The 12,731-nt window shown below is 37.5% G+C and overlaps 1 protein-coding gene across 2 annotated transcripts in view; it reads right to left on the minus strand.

Moving 5' to 3' along the window:
• Window positions 1-12,731, minus strand: part of COG5 (component of oligomeric golgi complex 5) — a 189,735-nt gene that overhangs the window by 169,840 nt on the left and 7,164 nt on the right. For both annotated transcript variants that reach the window (XM_075145503.1, XM_075145513.1), the window contains exon 6: window positions 8,924-9,044. In XM_075145503.1, coding sequence (XP_075001604.1) covers window positions 8,924-9,044 — 121 coding nt within the window. The remainder of the gene's footprint in view (window positions 1-8,923; window positions 9,045-12,731) is intronic.

The raw sequence follows: 12,731 nt of genomic DNA on the forward strand, positions 1-12,731 counted from the left end.
TGGCTTCATGTTTGTGAAGAATTTCTCATTATTTTTAAAATTTTTCGTAAGTCTGATTTTGGAAAAATTAATTTTTTATATAAAAATGAGTTCTCAGTTTCCAAACAGTTCAAGACTCTTTGTTTTAAAGCTACAAATATTAAGGCTTTTAAATTATTTGTATGTCTGCTTGACCCTCCCACCAGAGAGGGTTTTTTGGCCTGAAATACTACAAATAAAACTTTGCGCAACAACTTTTTGCAAAATCCTCCATCTTATGGTAAAGAGTCTCAGGCAAAACAAAACAAAATAAAAAATGAACTCAAAGGAGTTGAAAGGAACATCATGAAATTGAAGAACATGGAGATTACAGTCAGCTACAGAAAGGCATAGTATATTTTAGCCCAAACAATTTCTGTGAAGGTCTGGCAGTGTTACTGCTAACACCACCAGGGACAGAAGAAAAAGTTTTTAGCAAGATATTTGCACTTACTATGGATGCAGATGTACCACCTGAAGCAGTGGCATTCAAAAATAATGCAAATGGCTCTGAGCCAGTAATACAATTCAGTCATTCTCAGCAGAGCTAATTACCACAGGCAAAGCAACATGCTAGCACGGCCATGTAATTTCTATTAACCAAATCTGTTCAGTTACCCCTACAGAACAGTGCATTGCGCTACATAGACATATGCTATATTATTTTAGAGGACAGTAGGTCTTGCATAAGGCAGTAAATTATACTGCATCTAAATCCCTAAGCGAAAGTACCACGAAAGCAACTTTTCCCTCCAGATTGATGTGTGTTGATTCTTATGAGAAACTGTGCACAGCAATATTAATACCAACAAATCTGTCTGCTCTGTGTACTAGCAGTGAAAGACCTCACTGACATGACAGTAACCAAGTCCTTCCTCATTTTAATTGCAGTTTGATTCAACACAAGATCTGGCTTGGCAATCGTACGCTCTGAATTTTTGCTTGGAATAGAAAAAAAAATTCAGTTCATCGCTGAATATGATATGGGAAGAAGGCAGCAGTGAAAGATAGCTACCATAGTATCTATGGCAGGTGTTCAGACAGCTTACCATTGCAAATTTAGTAATACTTGTGTACAGATACTTAACGCATATTTAATGTTACTTCAAAAACTGCAGCAGTTAAAATGCAATAGCTTTTATACAACAATATTTAACCTGAAGGACAAATAATACAGTCAGCCAATCTGCAATTACTTCAGAGTAAGTCTCTCTGTCTTAGTCAGATTATTTACACTGTTTTAATACCCAATTAATAAGGCACACTGCGGAAACAATAGGTACAGATAATTCCAACTTGTAATAGATATGGATGAGATAATTGCTATAAAACAAACAACTATGAACACTTACTACTACTACTTGAGTTATTCAAGTTTTCAACAACTTAGAACAGTTGTTTCCTGAATACTGACTAGTAGTGCTTAGTATTTTGATAAACACAAAACAATACTCATTTCCAAATATTAACCGTGGCCAGCAGGTCGAGGGAGGTGATTCTGCCCCTCTACTCTGCTCTGATGAGACCCCACCAGCAGTACTGCGTCCAGCTCTGGGGCCCTCAGCACAAGACATGGACCTGTTGGAGCAGGTCCAGAGGAGGGTCACGAAAATGGTCAGAGGGCTGGAACACCTCTCCTATGAAGAAAGGCTGAGAGAGTTGGGGTTATTCAACCTGGAGAAGAGAAGGCTTCGGAGAGACCTTATTGCAACCTTTCAATACTTAAAGGGGGCTTATAAGAAAGATGGGGACAGACTTTTTAGTAGGGCCTATTGTGATAGGACAAGGGGTAATGGTTTTAAACCAAAAGAGGGTAGATTCCAACTAGATATAAGGAAGAAATTTTTTACAATGAGGATGGTGAAACACTGGAACAGGTTGCCCAGAGAGGTGGTAGATGCCCCATTCCTGGAAATATTCAAGGTCAGGTTGGACAGGGCTCTGAGCAACCTGATCTAGTTGAAGATGTCCCTGCCCATGGCAAGGGGGTTGGACTAGATGACCTTTAAAGGTCCCTTCCAACCCAAACTATTCTACGATTCTATTATTAAAAACTTACAGGAGTAAATTAACATCTTTCTTAAAAACAGTTGGGTCACTGAGAAATGGATAGTTTGCCTTCTTTTCTGGCAAAGGAAAAAAAATTAGATACACAATATTTAAATTCACATAGTCAGTACCACCTTCCTTCTGTTCACTGCATTCTCCTAGAGAATATTGACTTACCAGTTTTAAGGGTAAATTTCTACAGCACTCCAGTAACATGATGAACTGTGTGAAGTTAACTTGAATGTCAGTCACATAGTGAGTAACCAGAAGAGATGTAATTGTGTCAGAGGGGTGAGCTGAAGGTCTTTGAGGAGATTTATCTACTATTTCATCTGAAGGAGTGATAAGAAGAGGCTGAACTAAAGTGATGGCATGAATTTTCCAGTCACACTGTCTTAATATTCCAGGAGGTATCTGGGCACAGTGCCCAACAAACCAACTTGTAGAAAGCAAATTTTATATCAAGCAGTCCAATTAAAAAAAAAAAAACAAACCACCACCAAAAAACAAAACCAAAACCAAAACTTCCCTATAATACATTTTCTATTAACAGAGTTGGGTGGCAGGAGCATCTCTGAAAGAAACAAAGGTCAGCTTACTCAGTCCTCCTGCTTCAAGGCAAAACCACCTGTATCTAAACTATTCCTGATACATGCTTTGTCTAAACTGCTTTTAAAAAAGTTTCAAACACTGACTTCACAGCTCCCCTGAAATTACCATTACTGGCAGATAACTTTCCTAGCATTTTAGATAAAGATTTTCTTTGCTTTATTTCAGGCCCATTACTTACTGTTTTGATCACAGTGGATATAGAGAGCCATTTACTCCCTTCCCATTTGAAAAAATTTTATTTATTTGAAGAATGTTACTCTGCCTCTCAGACCCCTCTTCTCCAAACCAAAGAGTCACACACTTTCCGTTCCTCCACCCACTGCCCATCCTCAAGACCTTCAGTCATCATTACTGCTGTACTTAGGACTTTCTCCAATTAACCCACATCTTCCTCGAATGAGGTGCCTCGAAAGGGACTTGATACTCCAGCTAACACATGAACAAAAGATTTGTTTGGAGTGCCTTGCACACAACACCCTTCCTTATAAAGATCAGTACAAATTTCATTGCCAACAATGTCACACTGCTACAAAACAAATGAACAAGTGGCTTGCACTCAATTCGTGAGGAGCTATCAAGCCTCTCTACAGAACTGTTATCCATACAGTCATTTCTCCTATTCCTCCTGTTAACTACAACTATTTTTTGCTAGGACTTTGCAATTCTCTGGAAGAGAAATAAAATCAGCAAATTGGAGATACGTCTTAGCTGAACTAAGAATGTTCTTCATTCTAATCCTGTTTCCCAACATACTTTCCGTTCTTCTCTGCTTGATTATTACTTGTAAATTTAATAAGGATATACCATATTACATCACTCAAATCATTAATGAAAACATGAGCCAGCTGCAGAACACATTTCAAGAAAACCCCACTTGATATATTGCAGGGCCACAGTGAGCAACTGGTGACGAATTTTGGGGTACGGCTTTCTCAAAACTTCTGCATTCATTGTGCAACATTTTCATCTGAATTATATTGCTGATCCTGCTAGTGTGACAAGGTGTCAAGAGCCCTATTTAAATCAAACTACAAGACAGAGATTGATCTCTCTAGTTCTAAGACCCGTTACGCTGCCAACAAAGAAAATGTCTTTGGTTAAACAAGATTCATTCTTGATAAATCTAAGTGGCCTACTATTTAATAGCACTTTTATATTCTAGTTCATTTGTTCTAGAGTTTCTTTTCTTAAGGAAGTCAAGTTAGTTTGAGTTGTCAAAATAAAATAAGAGTCAGTGAGTTCTGTTTTCAATGAAGCAAGCTCTCCCATATTCTGGAATCTCATCTCTCTCCCCAGAAGTTCCCAAAAATAACCACTAAGAACAATGAGATTACTCTGAAAAGCAGTTGAGATACATTAGGATGAATATATGTATTGTTTATATTTGGTTTTATAACTATTTATATACATAAACATACAGACATATGCACCCAAAGGAACATACTCTCCTTTCTATGGAATAGGTCCATGTTTTAACAGCAACAGAGAAAAAGAAGAAAAAAAACCAGATGACTTAGGTTTAAAATCTTTGGAAAGATTTTGCTCTATTTAATGTTATAAGCAATTTCAAAGATGGGGAAAACGCAGACCATGTGACTTTACTACAACACACAACTACAAGAACTAAGTGTAAAAAGAAACAGTGAATTTTCACAAAGAAATGTAATTCCCTCCCTCTATTAAGCATTATTTTGTATTACTGTATGACACAAACTGGGTGACAAGAGATGTAATACTATAGATAACTTCACAATCTTTACAATGGTGTTCCCTTTCAGTGGAAACTCCAGGGTACTACATGTAATAGGAATACTAGAAAAGCACACTGAAACAGAGAAACCTCAATACTGGATGAGACAAGGTCCCACCAATGCAATCCCCATTAAGGCAGGCAGACAAGAGGTCATTTTCCTCCTCCCATTTCCTCCAATTTTTATTCTAACAGACATATCGGCTATATCCAGGCTTTTTCTTGTTTAAATGATATCACGACACATGTTGTTTACCTTAGAAAAGCGCTAAGTCCAATTTTTTTCTAGCCTCCACAAGCGAATTTTTCAGGCCCAAGATCACTGTCACCTTTGTGCGGATGTCGCTAGTTCTGGAGTGCACTTTAGAAGACAGGGCTACTACCACCTACATTATGCCAGCTACAAAGAGGCCTTCCAGGCATAGCCAAAAAACTTCTTTCAAATTATATTTCACCCAGTATCATGGATATCCTCACTAATTTCAGTTTTCTCCATCCAAGCTACATGTCTTTACAAGTATCATCAAAATTGAGCTTTATTTCTTTGAATTTCCCTTAAGTCTTCTACTGTCATGTTAAGCCTAAATAACTGCCATGTGTAAGCTTTGCTCCCTCTTTATAAAGAACACAATACATAAGTAGGGTTTTCTCCATTTTAGCTAGACTTCCGTAACTGACAATATGTTGCCTTTCTCTAGAATTATTTAGCTTTAAAGTAAGGTCATAGTCCTATCTTCCCCCATCCTCTCTTCTCATAAGTTACATGGAAGGCAGTATCATCCTGGAGCAACTTATATATGGCAGACACCCAAAACCGTATTTCAATAAACTCCTTTCCCTTCACTTTATGGCTGCACAGCTTAGCCACAGACTGAGTTTACAAAAGAGCAAAATTATGGCAGCTGTGAGAGCTTGCCTACAAGTATTATATGCTCACAAGGTCATTCAAGCAAATAAATTAACTTGCTGTGAAATAAATTACAATACAACCATATATAGAGACTGGAGTTTATTATAATTAAAAGAAGTCTAGGAATAATGATGACATCAGTTATAGGCATTTAACAAGCAAAAGATATAAATCCTTTGTTGTCCAGAGCTAGCTCTGTAACTGATAGATGGAATTAACAACGTGTCCACAGTCAAGCTAGCCATTCGCTACACAAATAAGATTTTTTTCATTTTCATCTGATCAGTTACTGGCCACTGTTACTGACAGTAATTTCCGCATCCCGACATAGAAGACAGCAGATTTTTTAATATCTGCAGAATTTCTTCTGTGAAAGGGAACTGCATAGGCTATAGGGTACCATTTTCTTGTCACATTATGTTGTTTAAACTTGATCAGGAATGTTTCTTTTCCATTTTATAAAATATTTGTATTAAAATATCACGAAGAAGCATAGTCAGGGCATGTAATTCACTGCATTAGGCATTGTGTGACATCTGAATATGCCACTTGCTTTACCTACCCATACGCTGAATTAGATAGAACCCAAAGGAGTGTGTTGGGAGGTGGAGGAGTTGCAGAAGATAGTTTGCGGGTTTTACACACCCACATTTAATCTCTAAAAATTACATAGGGAATTCAGTTTTTCTTCTTACTGCGCCAAAGTGGAAAGTTAATTTCAAAGAATGTAAAAGTCCAACACAGAGGAATTTTAGATCTACTTTAGCTTTAAGTAGAGCTCTTAGTGAAAATATTACCAAATGCTTTCAGAGTAAAGTTCCTAACATCATCCACTGAAGCCGGAGATCTGCAGACTACTAGCAACTTAACATAAGTGTCCAATAAAAAAACCCTTCTCAGTAAAAGCTACTGTTTCTTGTAGTTCCTCTGATTGCCCCATATTTCTATCTAATTCCAAGTTTTTATATTTTTATCATATCTTTTCCCATCACTGCAAAATAAACTTCAAGACACATCTAAGTAAAAGCTGTAAGTGAACTAACATAGATTTGCCGAGGAAATAGATGTTCAATACATATACCTAAATGGGGACACACACATTTGTGTCCCCCTCCCCCATACACATAGAGTATAACAGTACATAAAAATAAATGGCCAGTTATCCCAAGATCCCAGAATAATCTATAAGCAATATAAGGTATATTATACCTTAGAAAGTACAAAGCTTTCACGGTAATATCACAGTGCTAATGGCTTCAACAAAGCAGAAATTACATTGCACCACATGTACAACAGAAAGGTAACAAAGAATGGGAAGAATTTTTCCCTGGATGAGAGCCAAAAGGGATATTCAGAAATACCTGGCTAAAAACACAAATTCCTATTAATCTTGGCCACGATCCCCAATTCAAAAGTAAGCCTCCATGACGCAGAGTTCCCTATCCTATACCAGGCTTTCACACCACTCATGCCTACCACCTAATTACTACCATCAGATGTTGTAGTACTTCCCAAGCCCTCCCAAAGCTTTTGTATCTCACCACCGAATAACCAGTGCCCAGTGCCTGTTCTCCATGCTTTCCACCCTCCCGACGCCACAGTTAGAGAGCTACATCACATTTCCCACCTTTCTGAAGCACAGCATTTCCACAACCTCACCCCAAGTCGCCACAGCCTCACTGCTCTCCTGCTCCACACCACCACCACCTCCACCCTACAGATCTCCCACACAACCCAATGCTTTCCAAGGCCAGAAGCACAGCACAATGCTTCCCCAGCCATACCCCAAAATCCAGCCTCCCTGCAACACACCACCCTTCCACTGCCTCCCACTGCAGTTCCCTGAAACGTGCTGACTCCAGCCACTGCACACTCTCCTCCCCCCTGAACCGGGCTAGCCCACAGCCAGCAAGCCACCACCTCACCGCACAGGACAGAACCTCCAGTCCACCACACCGGCCACTCCTCAGTGGGGTGTTCCTATCCACTCGGGTGCTAGGCATCATGGCCAGCTGGGAGGCAATAAGAATTCACACCAGCCAAGGTGGGCAGCAGAGGATAACAAAGAGCAGATAGCCAAAAGATGACGGAGGGATGCAGACGGAGACGTAAGAGAGAAGAAAGGAAGAGATACCAGGAAAAGAGAGAGGGAGAGAGAAAGGACAGTAGACAAGGGATTTTACCTGGCCATAAACCATCCAGAATTAAGGATTAACTAAGGATTAAATTAAGGACCACAAGCCTTGGCTCCCCCACTATGGACTGTAGGATGAAACTCAAAAGGGCTTCCTATGGGGACACATTTCCCTTCATCTTTAACAATAATAATTACTCAGACTTTCCTAAGCTTCAGGAAAAGACCAAGTATTTGAAAACAAGAAACTCAAGAGACTGTGACACTTTAACAGAAGAAAGTGGAAGCTCTTTTTTAAAATGGTGAAAGAAAAAAAAAAGAGAGGAAGGAGAGCAATAAAAGGCATTTTCTTTGAAAAAAAGAAATCCTAAAAACTACATAAGATAAACACCTCAGATTTTACCATGAAATTGTACTAATTATTTGAATAGGATCTAGCATTCAGATTAATCCCACAAGACTTGTAATTCAGGTAGTTAAAAGACAGTATTACTTTATGTATCCTGAAGATGTGAGGGGAGACCAAAATGGAAAGAAAATTAAAAATTATAAAAAATAGAAAATTAGAAAAAATACTCTAGCTTAGAATGCTACAATTGCTTAAGTGCTTCAGTCAAACTGATATACTAAATAAATATAAAAACTTTCCATTTGCAACACAGCATCTGCTAATTATAAGACTAAGTCATTGTCTAATAACTTTTTGATTACACAGTATAAAAAGAGCAGTAGTGACAAATATGCACAATAAACCTCAGGATGATTCTGAATGCTTGACAGTTCAGCCCTCCCACAACCTATTTTTGGAAGCTGAAACTTGAATACCATTAAACCAAAGGAGAAACAGCTGGCAAGATACCATATACAACACCAACAACTGTTCTCCAAGACTAATCGGATGTTCCTCACTGCATCCTGCAGCACAGTGTGGAAGTACCCAAGCTAGTTGAAGTACAGAAAACAATCTAGCAACGTAACATGAGCTTCATGAGAACTATTTCATTATTCTTCATAGAAGCCAATAAAATACAGGGTGAATTAGTCACTACTGCAGCAGGCGGCTTCCAGTATCTGAATTAGGTTAGGTATCTGTATATCGTATCACATATGGCTTTCATAAAGGTCACAAGGCCAATAATTTTATTTTAGGATGTAAACTGTAATTCAAACTATGCCTTATTGTAGTGCAATGTCTTCCAAAAGCTAAATATATATCTGCTGCCTCTGAAGGCGTTTTATACAAACACAAACCAATAAGAAATTAATTGCTTCACAAAAAAAAACGTTGCCCGAAAGAACACAAGTTATTATCATAGAATTTTCATGTTATTAAGTATCTTTATCTACATAAGTCCTATGAAAAAATTTAAGGGTTTCTTTGTTTTTTAAGTTAAACACTAACACGAGTGCAAGCTAAAAATGCCTCTAACAGTATCTAAGAAGGACTCACCAAGTTCATTGAGACTCTGGGCAGCTTTTGTTATCTCTCTGCTTCCTCCTTGCAGTTGTCCTTGAAGTCTCTTACTGAGATACAAGATGCGTATTATTCTCCGCAGCAAGTCACAGGCAGCCTGCAGAGAAATCGTAGCATTAGGGGATATTATCAGTACATTATGATCACATAATATGAGGCCTTAAATATGGAAATATTTTAACCAAAAAAGGAAATATGAATGTGAATAAAAACAAGGAACTTTAGAACACTGAAATCCCTTTTTTCAGGATATTTTAACATGATTTTATGCAATATAGACCAATACTTTCGAAAGCTGGTAATTACATTCACAGGGCTACTGAGATTATGCTGCCATTACTAGTGAAAAAAAAGGAAACTCGGAACCCCATGACAGAGACATGTTCTATTTCTAACTAGAAGTGAGCTTTCTTTTACATTGTGCATCTCTCCTCAATATTCCTCCCCTCTGTAAGCTTTAGTAAAATTAAGAAGTTGGCCTCGCCAATCAAATATTGATCCAAAATAAGCAAAATGGCAGCACTTACTTCAGAGGACAATAAAACTTAGAGGCTAAATTGTTATTACAGATATTGGCTCTTAGAGTAGGAATATATGTAAAAACTCATTTTCAGCAAAACTTTCGTAAGGCCAGTCACCTTCATTCAGCCAACTGTTAGTTCACATTCTTTCATATGTTTCTTAAAATACACTGCATTCTTGGCTAAAAATTAAGAAGATGGATGCGTATGTAAATTTTCAGGAAACATATCTGTGTATGTTTTCATTAGCACACATTTAGGAAAAAAGGCACTGCTGACATCTGAATCAAACATAATAGTTCATAATTTTTCACTCAACTAAGATCTTGAAACAGGTTTTTTCTTTCTACACAGTAAATAATAGAGACAGAGAAACAGTGAGAGTTACATCAAGTGTAAAGTTCCTCTAGGGCTGGATTGGGTCAGTGGGGCTAGGAGGTACATGCTATGGGACAAGCAATGTTCTGGAGCGGGTAACATCTAAACTAGAATTCAGAAATGCAATTCAGGAGAAGGTAAAAAAGTATGTGGATTTCAGTACAGTCCAACATCTGTAATCAGATTAACAAGAGAGGTAAATGAGAAATTTGGAACGAGTAAGGCATAGTTGTTCTGAGGTATTTTCCCTGGTACTGAAGACAAAGCCTCCTGAAATGTTTACCTTATGGATATCCAAATTAAATTAAAATTACTTTAAAAAATATTTAGTATCTGACAGATTTTGAACCCCTTTTTTAGACTCAAGTTAATGTCTTGAAAACTAATCTTAAAGTACACATATGAAAACATACACAAGTGAGTTATTTCAACCAATATTCAGTGGACTGTACAACTTGTCAGTCTCTTCCCTATCCCAGCACAAACCAATCAAAACACAAATATTTATAGTTTAATTTTATTAAATGTTTATCTAGGCAGAACAAAAAGGAAAAATTAGAAAAAGCCCCACTGAGGCAAATCACCGAAAGCACAATTACTCTCGCTGCTTTTGGCTCTGTATCACATAGTCTGAAGTGCAAGTTTCCTACGCATTCTAAGACAACTTAACCACATGATTTCTATTACCATTAGTGAGAACCAAGTGGGGCTTATCCTACTTTGAGAGATTAACGTATTAGTTTTTATTAATTCATTTCTTTGATTAGAAAAATCTTGATCGACATACCACTTTCATATCTGTGAACTAAATTTCTGCACGATGAATCAAAAATAGCTTTTTATACAGTGCACTGTGCTTTGCCAAGTAAGAGGGCATAGTATTACTACTTTGCTTTCAAATTTAATTACTCTCTAATCCAATTGTGTACCTTTAGCTAATGTTTTTCCCTAGGAATTCAGCTTCAGTTATCTTCTGACCATCTTTTACATTACATGCCAAAAGATCATTTCTTTTTCATTTGATTGTTGCTCATTATCTCCTATCCCAAGAAACAATCTTTTAAAAGGACTATCAAACTGAGTAAGAGATGGGAAAAGTTACATTTAGATACAAGAGCAAAAAAAAGTTTTAACTTCTGGCCCTGTGAGTTAGAAGGAGGAGAAAAATCCAGACACTGAAGATGCACTCTTAACTTCACAGTGATTGCTACTGCATTGTGCCCTTGACAAAGATTCTGTTTCACCCAAGTATTCCCATTTACATGAGTTGTTCAACTTAATAAAACTCCCAGACACTGTAAAAGAATGCAATATATGAGGACTGTGTAACGGAAATAAAATTTATCTAATAATGGAGTTGTTCACAGTTGCTAGGTCCTCTAACCTGACCACCTGCATAACAGAAGTTTGAACTAATTCAGGAAACATTCCCTTCCCGAGTTGATATAGTATGCTTTTCTAAAGGAGATATTTTCACCCAAGAAGGAATGAATTCCACTGTACAAGCAAGAACTAATTTGGAAAAGGCCAGTGCCCTGAGTTAGTCCCAGTGGTTTTAGTAAAATTAAAAATAAAACCCAATTTTTCTGGAGATTACATGTTAGTTATCTCCTGAAATTTAAAGCAACACATCAACACTAACAGATATTATTGCTACAATTTGAGCAATCAAATAGCCTCTTACTTTTGACCTCAAGTTAATTTTAAGAAATTATTGAAAGAAGACTTAATTATAAAGAAAGGACCACTTGAAAATGTGCCAGTGCGTAGCTCATATATGCAATTGCATATATCTGCTAGATCATAATGTAATTGAATGTATATATAACAGAAGCCTGAAGAAAAAGGACAGTCCACTATCTTCAGACTAGATCTACTATTTAGTTACGGTAGCACCTAGATGAAATCTGCTGCTAGTGAATATTTTAAAGACAGAATAACTTTAAAATACAGATTTTTTTTTTAAAAAGGTTTTAAAAATTCAGCTCTTACAAGGATTTTTAAACACTGAGATATCTGAAATTAAGAGAACATGTAGAAACACTTGGTTAAACAGAGCTGCACAGAAAATAATCCTCTGAAAGAGGGTTCCCTGGCACAGGCTGAGTAATGCTGACCCTGAATGCATGCTGCTTTCACACCATAGGAAAATCCATGTAACCCTGATACAGCATAGAGGAAGCAAAGAGCACCCAAGAAACATTTCCTAAATTCAGGGACTCATTCTTCTCAGAGGTCCTTCTGCAGTTTGACATATTTCAGCTGTTAACTATTCCCATGTAGCTTGTGATCTACTATGGAAAGACTCGGAAGAGGACAGTATGATTTAAAATAGGAAGTAAGCTTTGCGAGTCTGCTGCTCCCTTGGGATGCCATGAAGCTCTAAAAGCAGAGCAAGACATAATATACACAAGCACACTGCAGAGATTTAGAATTCAGGACTAGATTTGAAGTTTGACAATGAATTTGCAGTGAGAATGTTTACGAAAAAGCCAGACTATATTAAAAACAATTAAGGATGGCAAAATCCAGCTTTATGCAAGCCAAATATTCCTTCAGTTTGTGAGCAGTCCCACAGCAATCAATGGAGAAGCACTAAAATAATACCATCATGAGTACAAGAAGCCCTTAAACACCACACAGTTCAGCAAAACATACCTGCCAACCTACGGATTTTGACAGAGAGCAACCTCTTTTATCAGTCATCTACCTTTTTATACTTATTCTACCAGCTGTACATCAACTGATAAAATTACCAAGTTCGAAAGTGTCCCATGCCACAAGTCTTGCATTTGGGAGCAACTGCATGTCATAAGCCCTGCCACCACCAGGAAGTGAATTGTTTGCTGTGCTGTTGCCCTTCCTTCCTGAAAAAACAAGGCAGC

This window comes from Calonectris borealis, chromosome 1 (genome assembly GCF_964195595.1).
Source record: "Calonectris borealis chromosome 1, bCalBor7.hap1.2, whole genome shotgun sequence".
Classification (NCBI taxonomy): Eukaryota; Metazoa; Chordata; class Aves; order Procellariiformes; family Procellariidae; genus Calonectris; species Calonectris borealis.